Source organism: Clytia hemisphaerica, unplaced genomic scaffold (genome assembly GCF_902728285.1).
Source record: "Clytia hemisphaerica strain Z4C2 unplaced genomic scaffold, Clytia hemisphaerica genome assembly, whole genome shotgun sequence".
NCBI lineage: Eukaryota > Metazoa > Cnidaria > Hydrozoa > Leptothecata > Clytiidae > Clytia > Clytia hemisphaerica.
In genome coordinates this window covers 832,887-850,909 of record NW_027104370.1, presented here as the reverse complement: position 1 = coordinate 850,909, position 18,023 = coordinate 832,887, and the positions used below count along the sequence as shown (strand labels likewise).

Genomic DNA, 18,023 nt, shown 5'->3' with positions numbered 1-18,023 from the left:
GGAAGTATAGGTCTGCGAATCAGACTAGTTAGGGATAGGCAGCAGGCTGGCGAAGCCAGCCTGCTGCTTATCCCTAACATGCACCCAGACGGCTGTGCACCCTCCCGGTGGTGCATCCGTGTGTGGGGTCTTCCTGGAGGAATGGCGATCATAACAGTTAGCCTAACTCGTGAGGTCTGTTCACCCGTATATACTATATATGTCACTCTATAAATAACCTTGAATTTCGGAAAATTAGCAACCGTCGTGGCCCAGTGGTATAGACTACGTGTTTCGTAATCGGAAACATGTAGGTTCGAACCGGGGTAAAATATTGAAAAGTTTCAAAAAATTTTCTAAGTCCCCGTGCTTGTCGGTGCATCATGAAGATTTAGCCATAGGTTTCCATTTGCTTGTCTGCCATCTTTGCCGCGAAAGCGAAAGTGAATCTTATCTTAGCTTACGGACACGATAACTCTTTTACGGAGCCGAAATTTTATAAGGTTTAAGATTTTCTTATTAAAGTGAAAGTATACTAAATTTCGTTACCGTAAAATTGATAAAAATCTCATTTGCATAATTCGCGCGAAAAAGAAATTTACCTGAGACGAGTTAAATATCCCGGAGCCGATTTGAAATATAAGTGGACCTCAAAGTAAAAAAAGAAATCTCGCTACCGTAATAATAGTGAAGCTTCTTCCCGCCAAACACAGCATCTCTGGTTGTAGCTGGTTGGAACCAAATTTCAGCTGAGCGTCTTTAACTACGTCTTTAACTTCTTAACTTATAACTTAGAGACTGTTAGACTTAAACAGAAAATGGTTAAACGAAGCTTTGATTTCGAAGGTGAGTAGATATGATAGAAATACCCGTTTATTCTCAGCAATCTGTAGACTATTTGACTATTTGACACAAACTTTTTTCACCAACCCCCTTTTGGAAATTTCGAATAACAAATGAAAGTAAAATTTTGAAAAAGACGGGCTGCGAAGAAACTATTGATGCTAGTTTTTGAAGAGAGAGCACATTGATCCTGGGTTTGTAAACCTTCAAATACGACTCCCTGCCCCGATTCCCCAGACTCCAGAGATTTTCTTGTTTTGTGCCCGGGGATTTTAACATAACTTTTTGATACTTAAGCCGGACTGGATGCGCGATCCCTGCGACGTACCTAAACTATCAGGTGATTGCCTAGGCGGGCTTCAATTTCACAATCTCTATTCTGCCCGCTTTCTGCATGGTTTGTTTGTCAGGGCTATAGGAAATATTTTTTTCGTTCCTCGCCCGGGACATTTGGCCCATTAGTGTTGCGAGCCTGATCCCATAAAACCATATTTTACTTGCGAACACACGTCCACTTATGCGGCCTTGCAGTTCACTTATCTCGCTGCACGGTTTGTTTGTCCGGGAATAGAAATTTTTTTTCGTTCCCCCGACATTTGCCCCATCACGCCCCATCTTGCCCAGTGTTGCAAGCTCAATCCCATAAAACCATATTTTAGCTATGAACGGAAATCCCCGTTAGAAAAAATCAAAACATCGATAAGTGGTTAAACTTTCTAAATAACTTTGCTAAATCAAAACACGGGAAAACATCATGCGACGTATGACCACAACTCCCGCTCGCTTCAATCAAGAATTTGGTCACGTGATCTGCCAGCAAAAATCGATATCTATATATCTTTTTTGTAAAAAAACAAGAACCTTCTCACTTCCAAATGTTATGTCCAGCAGTGTAGACCTAAAGCTCTAAACCAGCATCTAATAACATGAAAACCAGAATATGATTCTTCAATGGGAATCAAAACTATAAAGTGCACTTACAAACATCAATTTGTCAGATCTAACAAAATTAATAACCGCACTGTCATCATTGACAATAAAACAAACGATTTTCTGTCAAGAGCCTTGTAAACATTCCAACAACTTTCATCGAAATGATCTATCACAGCTCAGTCTACCATTTTTAGCGCAGTCCGAGGATTGAGCCGAGAACGCACCGCAAACTCCTGTGCGGGTGAAAAACTACAATCTGTCAATCATTTTCTCAAGCGAAGAGTACGCGTAGCGATTCTAGCTTTACGATAGTGCCGCGGGTCATCAATGGATAGTATAGACCTTTTTTCAAAGAGGCCACCCTGTTTAATAATTATGTAGTCCAGCAGAAAATCAATGATAAAACCATGCATAATTATTACAATATGCATGATACTATAATTGTGCATGGCTCTATCATTGTTTTTATGGCTGGACTACACAATTATTCAACAGGACGTCCTCTTTGAAAAAAGGTCTATTCAATTATCATTATCCCTTTATTTTCATTCCTAGAACTTTTGCAAAAAAAGGAAAAATAGATAAGTTGTATTTTTTACTGCTCTATTCACATACTGAATTTGAAAGATCTTCTATGTGGCGTTTTTTTGCAAACTTCAAAAAACTGATTTTTGTCCTGCCTTTGCGGGACTTAGGCTCTAGTTCTACTTCTAGTTCTAGTTCTATTGAATTATCACATAATACATTACGTACATTTTCGTGATTTTAAACATAAAGGATAAAATAAACGACGCTGGTAAAAGGAAAGCTTAAGTGCTTGAGTGCAGCATAGGGTACAAAGTCCAGACACGCGTTTCCCGTAATTTTTGTGTGGAGAGTTAGGTCTACACTGTCCAGGCGAACTGAAATTTCCTCTAATAAGAGCATAATCATTATTTTGAATGGTTCCTAGACAAGATTTTTTCTATCTTCCAGAGACTGGCGTCACAGTGGAATTAAAGTACCAAGACGGGATTGTTTCCAAAGGAGAGGCTGCCACCTATGTAATTCGCCGTATTGTTGGTAGCTTAACTGATTACCCATCAGATGAGTTTAACCATACCACAGGACAATTGGTAAGTTTTGAAAAAAATCAAAAATTTCAATTTTGGCTATTATGTTTTTTATAAGTTTTGCAATAATATTTTATGTTAATATCGTCAACGGCTCTAACTTGGGACGAGTGGTCATATTATGGGATGGTTGACTTTCTGGTCTGTATTTTCACTTACTGTTAAATCTCTCTTGACAACAAGTTTGTTTTCAATGAGATTTGCAACTATGTTAATTAAGTGACTTTGGAGGTTCAGTAAAATGATGGCCGAATTGCTATCCCATATTTTATCAGACTGTCCCAAGTTAGAACTCTTTGAAAAAAAGCAAATTTTTGAATTTTGGCAATTTTTTATTTTTTGATGACATCATTGTTTTATGAAAATTTTTTATTAATATCCAAAGTTTATTCCCCACAGAGTTTCTCACTATGAGAGGTAAAGTTCCACTAAGAATTCAAGGTTCAATCTGCTATATCTTGAGAACCACTTGAGATATGAAGCTGAATCTTGTTACATCATCTTACTGAAATTCAAAATTTCAGCAAAATCTGAGACATCAAGTTCACACATTGAAATTTCTTAGAAAAAATGGCTCTTAAATTAACACTGATTTCTAAATATGTTCCACATTTTCAAATTTTAGCATCTCGACACTCCCTTGATTGATGCGAGCGATTTAGAAAAAGATCAGATGGTCTTTGCACTATACAAACTAGAGGATCCCATGAGATATTATCCAGCCATGGTAACATCTGTCAAATCAAACAAGAGTAAGTATAATATTAACCTGCTTTACTGTGAAAAAAGTACAAACCTGCAAAAAAAGCTCCTCTTCTTTGCCCAAAATTTTCTCTATCAGCCTTCTTTTCAAAACCTTTCCACTCAAGACATTGTTCATTTTGTTCCATACACCCCCTTATCCCCAGACCCCCTACCTGTTTATTAGATTCCCAAGAGTAAAAACGATGAATGTAAGCCATTTTCAGTTTCCATTGATGTTTATGATATATCAAAATCTTTGCCAAAAATAAATTTTATTCAGAAAGGAAGGAAGAAAAGAAACAGAAAGCACAAACGAGAAAGAAAACAGAATCCCCAAAAGAGAAAAAACAGAAGAAGAAAATGACACCAAAAGATAAAAGTACACTTCCTCATAATCTTTGTACTTTCTACATAAGACGTATCAAATACATAGTAGACAAGAATAACGTTCTTTCTAAAAATTGGTTGCAATTTTGTTCTGTCATCATCTAGACCAGATAGTCTCATTTCTACTTCTCTGATAATTTTTGATGACATTGGAAAATCAAGGCTCAGACCCCATAAAATGTGGCCTAGCTTGGTGTGTAAAACCCCATTTCTGTTTGACATGAGAATGTCTACTTTGACCACTGAATCATGGTGTCCAGAGCTGCCAACCCTTCTCCTGTAGGGAGCTCTAACTTTGTCAACATTTTCAACACAAAAAAACTTGGATTTTTAGGACAGAACTAAATGCTAAAACCAATATTAATTAACTTAAAATGTGTTCTTAGATGTAATTGTACAGAATGACGAAGCAGCAACCATTAGCCTAAACAGCACAGATGAGGATGCTTGTTTGGCAGCCCAAGTCGCTGCTAAATTAAAACAAATTAGAAAATTCAAAGGTACAGTTTAAATCTAAATTAAGTTGTTATAACCAAACAAGCATCATGTATGGCCGGTATGAGATGTTTAATAATAATGGGGAAATTCAGCTTGAGGAGTTCCCTTGATAATGTGGGGGGGTAGCGATGTTCAAATAATCTCCTTAAACCAAATAGAATTGATGATCCAACAAGTGCTACACCAAATTATTTGTATTCTATTTAATCGAATGATGGGGGAGGAGGGATGAGGGTGAGGTTCATCTTGAAAGGGGGGTTAACACATTAGCAAAGTTCTTTGAAGTTCAGTGCAACATGCCTCAACAACACAAGAAAAAAGTACATGTTTCATGGTTTCTTGTTTGTTGCATGAGGCAGGGGGTCTAGCATTTAGTACAATGCATTATGCCTACTTGACTGCTTTTTGGCAAAAAAGTTAGTAACACCACCACCCTTTTACACTTTGTACAGTTAGAACTAACATACTTTGGGGTCAAATTTACATACATCACCCTTGAAAATAACTTTTTGACCATATTACAAAAACAATAAAATACTAACTGCTACTGCTGCTACTACTGCTACTTCTGCTACTTCTACTAAAATATTATAGTGTCTCTCATTTCTCCATCTTCTAGAACAAGCTGCCCTAGCAAGACAGCCAATGCCAGGTAATTATCTGCTATTAGTATTCAGATTTTTCCCATTGTAAATGGGACAATACTATTTGTTGCCAGGAAATTGGCCATTTGTTTTTTTATTATCCAATTCTTGCTGTCTTTATCTAAAATTTAGTTGTTCACATCTGCTGCAACTTTAGTTAAAAGAAAACTCTGGCCACATAAGGACACAGTTTGCAGTTCACAGGTTGCAGGTCACAGATTACAGGTTATCAAAATACAGACTATAAAAATATTATAAAATTGTTATTTTATATGAATACATAACATCATAACAACACATAACATGTTTCTACAAACATGATCGTATGATCATATTATGCAGATATATTATGCAAAATGACAATCCAAAAAATGCGTTCAAAATGATATTGTTGGTAATATTTTATTTTTTGTAAAAATTTTCCTTCTAAATGGCATAGATTGCAATTGACCTATCATCGTTGACCTGGGACCTGTGTCCTGTGACTTGCATTTCGAACCAACTGTAAAGTCCAGTTTATATTATGTTCTTAGGTGTTTTTTTGCAAAATGATCAACAAACAAGCAATACATCAAGTATAGATGATCAACCAGCAAGCGTTTCACCAAATAGAATTGATTATCCAAAAGGTGCTACACCAAACAGAATTAATCAACCAAAAGGTTCTACACCAAATAGAATCGATCATCCAACAAGCGCTACACCAAATAGAGATGATCAACCAACAAGTGCTACACCAAATATAGATGATCAACCAGCAAGTGCTACACCAAATATAGATGATCAACCAGCAAGGGTTTCACCAAATAGAATTGATTATCCAAAAGGTGCTACACCAAATAGAATTGATTATCCAAAAGGTGCTACACCAAACAGAATTGATCAACCAAAAAGTTCTACACCAAACAGAATTGATCAACCAACAACCGCTACACCAACTAGAATTGATCAACCAACAAGCGCTACTCCAACTAGAATTGATCAACCAACAAGTGCTACTCCAACTAGAATTGATCATCCAAGAAGTCCTACATCAAATAGAATTGATCATCCAACAAATGCCACACCAAATAGAATTGATCAAGCAACAAGTGCTGATTCGCCAGGTAAATTGTTTTAAATAATCTCAGTTTTAGTTTTCTGCCAGTTTCACTAAACTATAACTTGTGAAAAAGTGAAATATTGCCGACAAAATTAAGAGGATAAAACCGTCAAAACCTTTATTTTTATAAAATTTTTACAAAAGATTCTTTGTTCCATAGATAAAATATCACAATATTTCATTACTTAGAGTACCCATTTCCAGCAAGAAAACCACAAGACAATCAAGTTGACTTCACCAAAATTCAACAAGCTGGTAAGACAACTTATAGCAGTGTATTTTGTTCGGAAGAGCTATTATTATTTTGCAGCATCAGTTTGGAGAACTCAGATACACGTTTTTTATATAAAGCATATCCAGGCATAAATCTTGCAAAAACTTAGGCATGGCCTAATCATATGCCCCCTGTAGGAAATTGTATGTGTTTCTTTTTCCCTCTTCAGAAGAAAAAATTATCAAACAAAGAGAGAAAGACAATCTAAAAACTGCACAGGCTGCACAATCCAAACTGAAAACCTATGAACTCAATAGGTAATTTTCTGCTTGATATTTTGAAATATTTTTTCATGTTAGTTCCCTTATATAATTAAGCTGCTTCAGAAAAGTTATTTGGTAGATTTGGCAAAATTTTGAGAATATTACTTTCCGTCAAAAATTTTGTTGACATCTAACAATTTCAATTTTAAGTTAAATTTTCCAGCCAATTGCTAAAATTGTTTTTCCTCTGGGAAAATTATTTAAGTCATCCAATCCAGGTTATATTTCAACCAAAATTCTGTCATCCTTTTTATGGTTATAGAACAGTTATGGAGAAAATTTTTCAAGATCAAGTCACAAACAGGTGAATGAATAAGTTAAATATTAAACTTTTAAGGCTCTATACAATCTTGTTTTGTTGTGATGCTGTCTAATGCACAAAAACACTTTGTTCTAATTTGTGTGCTAATCTTGTCATTGCAATATCGGTGATTCTAATATACAGCCATTGCTTTTTTAGTTTGTTAAAATTACAACTCTCCGTAACGTACACCCTGTTTATTAGATAATTGATACATTTTTAGTTATCAACAAGATCCTCATCATAGCAGTGTCCCTGGTGGTGTCACAACAAAACCATGCTCATCAAGAAACCCGTATCTTGACTTGTTGAAGTAAGTGAAAGGTTACCCAAATTGTACAAAGGTTACCTGGATTTGGGTCACATTTCGCTATTCTCTGATGGATTTGTCCAATGATATTAGGTTGTTCACTCTGTGTAATTTAATGGGATAATTTTATAAGGAATGATCATCCTCATCCTCTAAATTTTGAGATTTTCTGGGGACTTAAAATTTCACAAATTTTTAAAACAGTTTTAAAAAATTTCTAAGGACACCCTCCGGCTGTAATACTGACATTCTGACTTTGGAATATTTTCATTATCATGCTGCCTCTACAATGTAATGTGAATTTAGCTGTTTGACTTCTTTTTAGAAATCCATGTTCAGAGTGCTGGAAAAAAGAATCTGATCTCTTTCATCTGAGACAGCAGCTAGAAGAAAGTGAGTTCTTTGCTTTTTTCAACTCAACAGAAAGTGCATTTTTTGGGTCACCGATAAACCAGTTATCAGACGCAAGCTCTACAATACAGAAATATTTTACTCGTTCTCGATATTTTCGCATATTTTCCTTGTCTAAAGGCTCGGAAAATATGATGCAAAAAAAATTGGAACTCGTAGAATATTTCTTGTATTGTACTCACAACTTTCTGATAACTATTACATATTTTTTACTTTTTTAAAACGTAAAACTTTGTGCTGAACCTTTTTACCTCCTTTGTCATATTATGCACAGTAAGTTGGTGCGCTCATAAAAAAAATTAAATGGAAAATGGAAAAATTCTCATGAAAATGTTTATGCCATATAATTACCGTGTTTCGGCAACTAGATAATACATGGCATGGACCAGGGGTTTAGGTCCCCTAAGAAAGTAGGTACTCCCTGTGATTGTTACCCCCTGTGACTTGAGTATATGTCAAGAAATGATAAAAGATAGATTAGATAAAAGCAAGATATATTATATAGTTCCCCAGCCCCCAGACCTTACTGTATAAAAGTTAGGTACCCATAGAGAAATAAAAAAAAAATCCAGCCCCCAGCCTTTTTCAGGAAAGTTTTGGTTGTAGCCTCCCCCCCCTGCGGGCTGGGGGGGGGGTTCATGCCATGTAATAACAATAAAGATTATAAAAGAACTACCAAAACATCAAATTTAGACCTTTTATATGACTTTCACCCTTATATAAGCTAAGTACACATTATAAGTACAACCCATATAAAATGATTTATGAGGATTTTTTGTTTCATATTTTTACTATTCGCTACGTATTTGTTTTTATTTCCTTTTTTCTATCAAGAAAGACTTCAAAGTTTTTTATTTTATATTGCTTTTCTAGAGGAACAAGTGCTTGCTGATAGAGACGAGACAATAGGAATGCAGTCGGTAAAGTTATAAGCAGATTGTAAATTTTAAATTTATAAGAATTTAGAAAGAGTTAGGAGTACCAGTTTCTTACATAGTTAAAAAAGTATTTTTACTAGATAATTCATTCTGAAAATTAAATTGTTTGAGAAGTATAATTAAATTTTGACAGCTGTATAAATAATTCAGATAATTTAGAATACTTCGAATGGAGATGGAAAATAATACACAGGTTTCAAATTAAATTACCTGCCCGAAAAATATCAAGTAAACATAGAGAGCGAAAGGCGGAAATGCTTGATTTTTTTCCCATGCAAATTACATAGGATTAAAGAACAAGCTACGCAAAAATTTAATTTGAAATCCGTGTATTGTTATATTATTATAGCATATCCGTGATTACACATTATTTTTATTTCTATGTAGAATGCAATTATCACCAATTCCAACGAAATTGAAAGGCTGCGGGGTCTTATCCAAAGCCAGGCAACAAATACAGTATGTACATATATATACTACTGCTAATACTGCTGCTACTACTGCTACTTCTACTACTTCTACTAAATTATTATTACTGTTGATCTTGAAATAATATTTACAGTTTTCTGCAATTGTTCTGGATCAAATTTGATAGTCAAGGTAATTTTTATTTTATCTCAGAGCACAAAGAAAGTGGAACTATTTCGGGACACAGGAGTGTTTGTACGACCGCGCACTGCCTGCAAGGCCTTGCTCAAGAAAATGGCGAACAATTGTGTGCCATATCTCCTTCGAAGGTAACTTATTCCACACAAAATTTTTAAAATTGCAAATTTTACCTAGAACCGCATAAAAATGAAAGAAATAAGGTGAAAAACCATGCTGATTTGTGAAAATTTCTGATCTTCGATTCAAAAAATTTTGTTCACAAGAAAATTAATGTAGCGCATTGATACGCGTTTTAGACTGTTCACGAAAGAAAGAATCAGCCAGGCCGGGTTGACTGGCCAAACAACACCCACATCAGGGCCATTCCCTGAGCACATTTTAGATGCAATCACTGGTAGGTCTTTTAATTGGACTATCTTGGTAGATACCTTAAAGGAAGAAATTTTGGCGGGAATTTAATTTGGCGGATGGCCGAAAAAGTTTTTTAGATGGAATTTAATTTGGCGGATGGACGAAAAAATTAAATTTGGCGGGAATTTAATTTGGCGTTTGCTGAAAATTTTATCCTTAAAATGGCGTAAAAACAGCAAAAAAAAATGCAAAAACACCTTAAAAGAGATCATATTTTCAAAAAGTTTAATTTGGCGGGTGGCGGAAAAAAGAAATTTTGGCGGGAACTTAATTTGGCAGATTCTGGCCAAATCTGCCAAATTTTCTTTCCGCCAAAATTTCTTCCTTTAAGGTAACGAAAATATTGATTTAGTAAACAAAATGGTTATGGTTATTATCTTCTCAAATTAACATACTTTGAACTTTCTTGTTATTTGGAGAAGGAGTTTTACCATAATATAATTTCAAATTCTTTTTCAGCGTTCTGCAAAGTCAACTGCAAGGTACGCCTACCCAAGGCTGATGGTGGTGGACTTATTGAAATTGATGAAAAGTGGATGAATACCTTCATCACACGCACAGTGACTAGTGCAAAAAGATATATGAGGGACCCAGAATTAGATTGGCCAGTCAATCCTGAGTGGATGGACGATGAAATGCCTTCAAACTAATTTTTCCACTTTTAAATTGTTTTTGAAACAGCTTATTAAGCAAACTAATTTTCGTGGGTAACTAATTTTCGTGTTTTCGGGTTTGTTTGGTGCTTTGGGTTTAAAAAAAATCTAAACATCTAAAAATCTGAAAACCCTTAAAAAAACCCTTCAAGAAAACGAAAGAATTTCTGCAAGAGGTTATCAACTGCGAAAATTAGTTCTTGAAAAAGCGCCATTCCTTTTGCACCTCAGAAGAAGTTCTGCGAAAATTTATTCCCACAAAAATTAGTTCCCTTGAGGTATTGACCTCACCTTACTGGTTATGTATAGTCATTTCAAATGTTAGTTTCGACTATTTTGTTTTAATTTGGGTCATCCATATAAGTACACATGCATTTAATAGACATGCATTTTTGCTAAGTTCACCCATCCCCCTCATTTTAAGAATATTTTCACCAGTTTCAAAATTGAAAGTCTGATAACAGAAATTCCAGACAATGTCACTATTTTTTGGATAACTCTTTTTCAGTCTGGATAAAATGAGAATACCAGCCCACTTTAACCTTTTTCTCAGAAAAATCTTATTTTTTGAACACCCTTTTTAGCCATTTTTTAAGTATAGTTCCAAAGAATATAGATGTGTTTTAATTTGTAGAAATTTTCTACTGAGTTTTATGCACTTTTTGATGATTTTCATCGCTTGTCAAAGTCACAATTTTTATTATAAGTAACTCTTTGGGTTAGCCTCAGGTTGCTATCGCTTTCCAGGATTTCAGCCTAAAAGTTTCCTCTAGATTTTGAAAGAAAAACCCTTAATGGTTTCAATCTTATGAATTTTACTCTTTCGTACTTGAAATACATAATAATTTTGCATTAAGTACCTCTTAGAGATGCATTTTGATGGCAGATCAGCAAGAAAATGTCAAAAGTGCTAATTATTTCTTGTTCCAGATACAAGGTTTTTAAATAAACAAATTGTTTGTTATTATTATTATTATTCTCGCTTTTTTCTCTACAGTGAATAAATAAAAATTAACAAAATGAAAAATGTAAATGATGGATGAAATCGACGATCTTTGTGCCATGCATGATTTGGAAGAAAACTGTATACTAGCCGGTCAAAATTGAATCGAAAAGTCTTGGTAAGGTTCAATTAAACTTGTTTATTCCCACCCTCTGCCTTTAATGAACTATCGAATAGTATAGTGTTTTTAATCGTGGCCTTAAATGATGACAATTCACTCAGGCTTTTTCTTTTCAAGTCAGAACTTCTAGCTGTTGTTAACTTCAATACCCCACAACACTTCCAAATGGTGGATCTTTTTCTTCTGTATCCTCCAGAAAAAGAAAACGAAAACCGGGAGACTTTGAGTATAGCGCTTCTATGATCTAGATCGGGTGTCTGAAATAACAATCAGCTGACTTAATTACTGTTTAATAATATATTAATTCTGTGCTTGTGTTTCCTAAATTTATATTGCTTGCAATATGCCAGTTCCGGTAATGATGGATGATATATTGATGATATACCACATTTCTTTTACTTTCATCCATATATCATCTAAAATATCATCCATATATCATCTTTGTATGGAATCTTGATGATATCAGCAAGATATCATCAAGTCATCTAATGGATTAAAGTTGGATGATACTTTGATGATGTTCAAACAAAAAAAGGATTCATCCCAATATCATCCACAAACGCCATCCAGAAGTCATCTCGGAATCATCAGTTGGATGATCCTTTTTATCATCTGATTGATGATCAGTAGCATCTGATTGATGATCAGTGGATGATAGTCTGATGAATTTTAAATTTCTAAAAATTTCATATCATCAAGGTATCATCTCTTGATGATAGTAGGATGATACATCCAGATGGTAACTTGATGAAGTGTGAATGATATTTAGATGATATCATCTATCCCTCATCCACCTTTGTAGGGGAAAGCATAGAAGAAATTGCAAACATGAGCTCTGTGTCTAACTGTATGAATTAGATTGTTTTGGTAGAGGTCAATAGACCTACACATCTATAAATTATTATTATTATAATTATAATAAATATGATAACAACACATTTCCCATAAAAAAGGAAAATGGAATTTGATTAAAAACTCAAGTACCCTAAGACATGAAAATCACCAAACCACATCTGACTGTCAAATTACTTGTGGGAACTGAAACAGGTCTTGCGCAATCAATCGTCTCATAGGAAATTATTGACCATGTTAAATCACATTAAAATGAGATGGCGTGAAACAGTGTGTTCATGATATGCACCACTGCAATGACTTCACAAAATTATGCAATTTTTTTGTTTTTGTACGATACGTCATTTTTTCTATTGTTTAAGTGACGTATTGGGTGGAAAATGTTAAAAGTTCTCAGAAGACTCTCCAGTGGTTCATATCATGAATAGTAATGTTTTTAAATTTTGAAGAAAATAAGTGAAACATTCTTTTTTTAGTCGGCAATGATGATGATGGATCTCATAATCTGAAATCAATACATGAAATCCGTATCTTTTCAACCTTCAATTGAATTTTATATTTCTTAAGAAGTCCCCTTGTTTGATTTTGAATGTGCAAGGTGTTGACAATAGTAAAAAGAAAAATTCAAAATGCAAAAACTAATAATTCTACCTTTTTTAGAGCGCGTAAGGCGCGTCATTTAACAGACTCCCTGGTAATTTGGTTTGTTGTAACCTTAAAGATTTCTGAAATATCTTGTCCTTTAAGTTATCCCTAGGAGTAAAAGGATTTCTATATTCCTGTATGGTATGGCAATGTAGGGTCCGGCTTAATGGTTGAAATCCTGTATACTCAGATATATCTACTATTTTATTACATTGTTAAACCATATCTCAAAAGCTTCAGCAGTTTTCATTTTTTCCTTAATTTCTTTATGTTTAAAGCTGAAAAATACAGGCCAATTTTTCCATTTGCATACTTCAATGCATTGCAGTCTAAAGTTTTTGATGAGGTAATCAAACATTTATTTTAAAGTGCATGGAGATTTCTCAATGTGTTCTCAAACGTCAGAAGTGCTTTCAGAACATTATGTTACATTACTCTATTACCAGAAAAAGTAGAGGCTGCTCTATATGGCTGACTTGGACGTAATTTAAAATATCAGACTAATTTGAAAATCATTCTTAAAGGTTTTTCTCATTTACCTCATTTTCGTTCCATTTTCACTAATTTTAAAGATTATGTTTTATCAACAAATTGTTCTTTAAGGTGATGTATTCAGATAATCCAATGGTTATTTGTGCACCTACTGGTTCAGGCAAAACTGCCATATTTGAGATGAGCATTATACGATTGCTTCTCAGTACTACAAATTTCACCTACAAAATAGTATACTGTAAGTTGGTTTTTCTTGTATTGGTAAGAGTCTTATTAATATAACATATAAGTTTACTTTGTTCGGAGTTGTTGAATTCACTTTTTTTATGTAATAAAACTATATACGATGATAAAAACATTTTTAGGGTTAAAAACCCAAATAATTGAGAATATCTAAAGACATCGTATATAGTTTGTTTTTTTAAATGAATTTTTGATGTTCTTATTAAAAACACAACGGGTATGCTACCTAGACATCTAGTAATTAATCAATATTTTTTAGTGGCACCAATCAAAGCATTATGTAGTGAACGATATCAAGATTGGACTTCCAAGTTTGGACCATTTGCTTTGAAATGTACAGAGCTCACTGGTGATACTGATATTGATGATTTCCAAGAACTCCACAAAGCACACATTGTTTTCACTACCCCTGTAAGAGTTGTTTTCTCTCACCTTTTTCCTTAATGTTCTTGATAAATTCAACGAAATCCAAGATATGAACAAAAAGTTAATTTGTTCTTATTTTTCTTCAACTTATTTTATTTAACGTTTCGGTTTCAACCGAACAACATCATCAGTTAAAAATTTGTTGGAATGGAATGTTGAGACCGAAACGTTTTATCAAATAAATTGAACAAAATAATTAAAAAACAGCTACTGATACTTAAAATGCATGGAAGGATTGACCTATTTAACCTTTTTCGTTATTTTTCTTGATAAAATTCACCAAAATCTGCTTTTAAGAAGAAAAAGTGTTAAACTGGCCTGTGTCCCGCTCTTAAGTGTGCCTTTTTGGAACTTCAAAGCCCCGCTGTAACTTACCCTTACCCTTACTAAGGGTCCTAAAAATTGTCCCTAAAATGGCAAAATTTCGAAAAAGAAATCACGGTAAGGGCAGGGGGGGTCAACATCCAGATACCAGACCCATAGCCGGGTGGTGGTGTCTTTTTTTCCTTTAAAAGTCTGAAAAGTCAAGTTGGTATTGATGGGGGTGGGTCCCCCTTTTTTAGAAAAAAGAGTTATCTTCAGTTGGTATTGATACCAAAATAAGGGGTGGGTACCCCTTTTTTAAATGATATGATTCAGAAAGTTGGTATCCATATCAAAATGACAGTAAAACTTTCCTAATTTTTGCCCTTATAGCTAGAAAATACCCCGGGGTACATATCAGTCTAAACAGGTTTCAATTGGATTTGTTTTAGCTTTTGAGTATAATGACGGTAAATGAGTAATAAGTTTAAATGACTTTGAAGTTTGTTTATTTTGGACTTTTTTCGATATTTTCAAGTTTTATTTTTGATCAAGCCTGAAGCAAAAGCATTTTTTCTGTGATAGCATTTGGTAATTAGTGAATCTATTCTGTTCTAAAATTATGTACTAATAATAGCTTCTCCTAGTTCTTGCACATCAATTATATTCAGATAATATTGATTCATATTGATTTTGCTAGCTTCATTGGGTTTGTTTTTATTATATTGTCAGTTTTCAGTCATTTTCTATTTTAGCATATGACATTTTTCGTGTTGTGTTGAAGAAAGAGTATTTCAAAAATGAGTTTTTTTGAAGTTTCTCTTAATGTTTCTCTCCCTGTTTGTGTGGGAGGGGGTGGGTTCCCTTTAAACAGCTTTAAACTCAAATTTGTCAGATTGGTCTTGGTACTAAATTAGGGGGTGGGTCCCATGATATTTTGTCAAATTCAAAAAGTCATGTTGGTATCGATACCAAATTAAGGGGGTGGGTCCCCCTTTTTTCTAAAAATTATGATTTTCAAGTTGGTATCGATACCAATTTTGGGGTGGTGGTGTTAACTTAGCTCAAAAGGTCAAAAGTCAGGTTTTCGGGCTATGGGTTGGTATTATAAATGTTGACCCCCCCTGGTAAGGGTCCCGAAATTCCCAAAATTTCGGTTTTCCCTTAATTTTTAACCAAAGAATTTCCGATATTGGACGCCTCCCTCAACATCCTCTCTCATCCAGCAAGGATAGTACCTCCCAAGCCTGGGCATCGGTCTAAAGCCGGATATGGGTTTGGTTTTGTACTATTTGTTCGTGTTACCTATACTATAGATTAAAAAAAAAAAAAAAAAAAACCGGATATGCTGATGTCTAGCATAGGAAATATTCTTTTCAGGCAAAATATCATCTTCGCTTATTTTACTTCCTTTTACATTTCAAAATGTGAAGTGCCTCTTTACTTCTTTAATGTCTTTTTCCCAATGTAAGCAAATAATTTTTTTTAGGAAAAATGGGACAGTATGACGCGACGTTGGAGAGATCAGAAGTCATTGGTGCAAACTGTTCGCTTGTTCCTTATTGATGAGGTATGGATTTCGTGTTTTTAGTCCATCGCGTGCTAGACGAAATGAGTAGTAAAAGTAGTAAGAACATAAGCAAAAAAAAATAGACGGGACAAATTGTAGTTATATAAACTATTTTGTATTTATTTGGGTTATTCCTTGAAAAAATGCACTTCCTATGTTAAGAAAGTCTTTTTTGAAAATTCGACGTTCTTCTATCCGATACGCTCCCTTATTTGATGAAAATCTAATACCCCTTGAAATTTGAATTAAAGAGCGTAAGATTTAATATCATAAGTTTCGCATAGTGTGCAGAGGGGTCACACCTTCACCCACCTTCACAAAGCAAAATATCGAAGAAATTTTGCATGGAAATTCTTGATAAATTTATTTTAATTTTTTTTTCAGGAGGAATAAAACCTTCCCCACAGCATAGATTTTTAACATAATTTAAAATATCTTCAACCTATCAGCTCTGCCCCCAGTTCTATTACACAACACTCAGCCCCCCCTAGCAAGCTAGTCCCCAGTATTTTTTGAAAAATACAGCCCCCAGTCAAGCAAAAATGGTTTAGCCTCCCCCTAAGCTCAGGGGGGGGGGTGCATTCTATGTTTTGCCACCAAAGCTGCGCTTAAAAAAGTCTTATTAATTTGCTTCTTACTAGAAGCGTCTAATCCGAATTCTATTTTTGCAGAAATTTCACTTTTTTCTTTAGGTCCATTTACTCGGGGATGATGTCCGTGGCGCGACCATGGAAGCCGTTGTCAGTCGTATGAAGACTATCCAAGTTGCCATCAAGAAAGAAAGAAGACTCAAACTCACCAGCTATGAGATTCTTAGCTATCTCCGCTACCATTCCTAATGTCAATGATGTAAGTAGAGAATTTAAGATTAAAATCTCTTTTACTAATCCTTACTTAACTTAGTTAGATCGCGATCTCCAAGTAAAACTACTAACTAACTACTCTAATGTTTCAAACTTTTTTTGAGATAAAAATTCTTCCGTCTTTACGTTTTATAAAAGCTTTCACTTTACATACGAATGTAACTTCTTTGAATTCTATGTCGATTGCAAAAAACCTTCAATGTTTTCAATCAATGACATGCACCACTATACCTTATCGACCTTTTTTACGCCGGCCCTAATTTAACGCCGTGTGCCAAATTTCAGCCAAATCAAAGCATTTTTGAAGTCTCCAGGCTGCCCTAAAGTTTTTGTGACAGACAGACACACACACACCATAGCACACGAAAAGTCCATAGTGAGGACCTCATTCGCAACCCGTTAAAGTGAGGACCTACACAAAAAAATCTATATCTTTAAATTAATGCAACCCACGGTAATAAAATTTTAGGTGGGGTTAGAGTAGACACTAATACGTAAAACAGCCCTAATAACACACCCCTATCTTTTAATTCAAAAATCCGTTATACCAAGGACCTGTGTCTATTTTTTCGTTTATAAGTACCCGTTAAAGTGAGGACTTCCCGGATTTCAGAAAATTCGTGTGTACAAACATGCAATCTGAGGACTTGAGTAAATGTTAATTATTAGTGACAGTCTGATTTGGTGTATAATGGAGGGTTGAGCACGAGTTTGTTGCGATGTAGTCAGAAGTAATTTTTAGAGATTTTAAATCAAACTTCTTAAAGGATATTTGTGGGGGTTTTCCACTAGTCAGGAAGCATTTTCATCCTCAGGGAATAAGTCACTGTCTGGTAAAGAATAAACATCAATCTTTAGAGATTTCTCTTTCATAATACGGCAGGGACATTATGCTTCAATAAACTTAAAAGAAAATCTTTTGTGCGAATTAATCAGACATTATTCTAAAATTGCACTGCTATTGCTAAGGCTCGATGAGAGAGGAGGTGCTCTGCAAGGGTCTAAAATTTAAGGAAATACTTCAAAAAGTTTGTCCTTAACAAGGCAAATATTATCGAAAAATTACACCAGGCGAGCCATAATGATCGATTTT

At 34.5% G+C, this 18,023-nt stretch overlaps 2 protein-coding genes across 2 annotated transcripts in view; both read left to right on the top strand.

Moving 5' to 3' along the window:
- Window positions 1-14,212, top strand: part of LOC136818479 (probable ATP-dependent DNA helicase HFM1) — a 28,157-nt gene extending 13,945 nt beyond the window's left edge. The window contains exons 3-6 of the mRNA XM_067074812.1: window positions 12,865-12,915; window positions 13,312-13,379; window positions 13,637-13,763; window positions 14,028-14,212. Of these exons, the coding sequence (XP_066930913.1) occupies window positions 12,865-12,915; window positions 13,312-13,379; window positions 13,637-13,763; window positions 14,028-14,212 (431 nt within the window). The remainder of the gene's footprint in view (window positions 1-12,864; window positions 12,916-13,311; window positions 13,380-13,636; window positions 13,764-14,027) is intronic.
- LOC136818419 (triadin-like) lies at window positions 673-11,221 on the top strand. Its single transcript, XM_067074754.1, has 17 exons — window positions 673-825; window positions 2,731-2,870; window positions 3,493-3,619; window positions 3,892-3,990; window positions 4,385-4,498; window positions 5,116-5,148; window positions 5,674-6,246; window positions 6,432-6,497; window positions 6,686-6,773; window positions 7,042-7,083; window positions 7,304-7,393; window positions 7,716-7,783; window positions 8,675-8,721; window positions 9,127-9,198; window positions 9,361-9,476; window positions 9,645-9,742; window positions 10,219-11,221. Exons 1-17 carry the CDS (start codon window positions 798-800, stop codon window positions 10,407-10,409), a joined length of 1,992 nt encoding a protein of 663 aa, XP_066930855.1. The 5' UTR covers window positions 673-797; the 3' UTR covers window positions 10,410-11,221.
- Window positions 14,213-18,023: the final 3,811 nt, after the last annotated feature.

Excerpts from the sequence above, each read along its gene's own strand:
- LOC136818419 (XM_067074754.1), top strand. The coding sequence starts at position 798 with ATGGTTAAACGAAGCTTTGATTTCGAAG. Across the intron at positions 4,499-5,115 it reads ACAAATTAGAAAATTCAAAG|AACAAGCTGCCCTAGCAAGA; the intron begins GTACAGTTTAAA and ends TCCATCTTCTAG. Across the intron at positions 6,247-6,431 it reads AACAAGTGCTGATTCGCCAG|AGTACCCATTTCCAGCAAGA; the intron begins GTAAATTGTTTT and ends TTCATTACTTAG.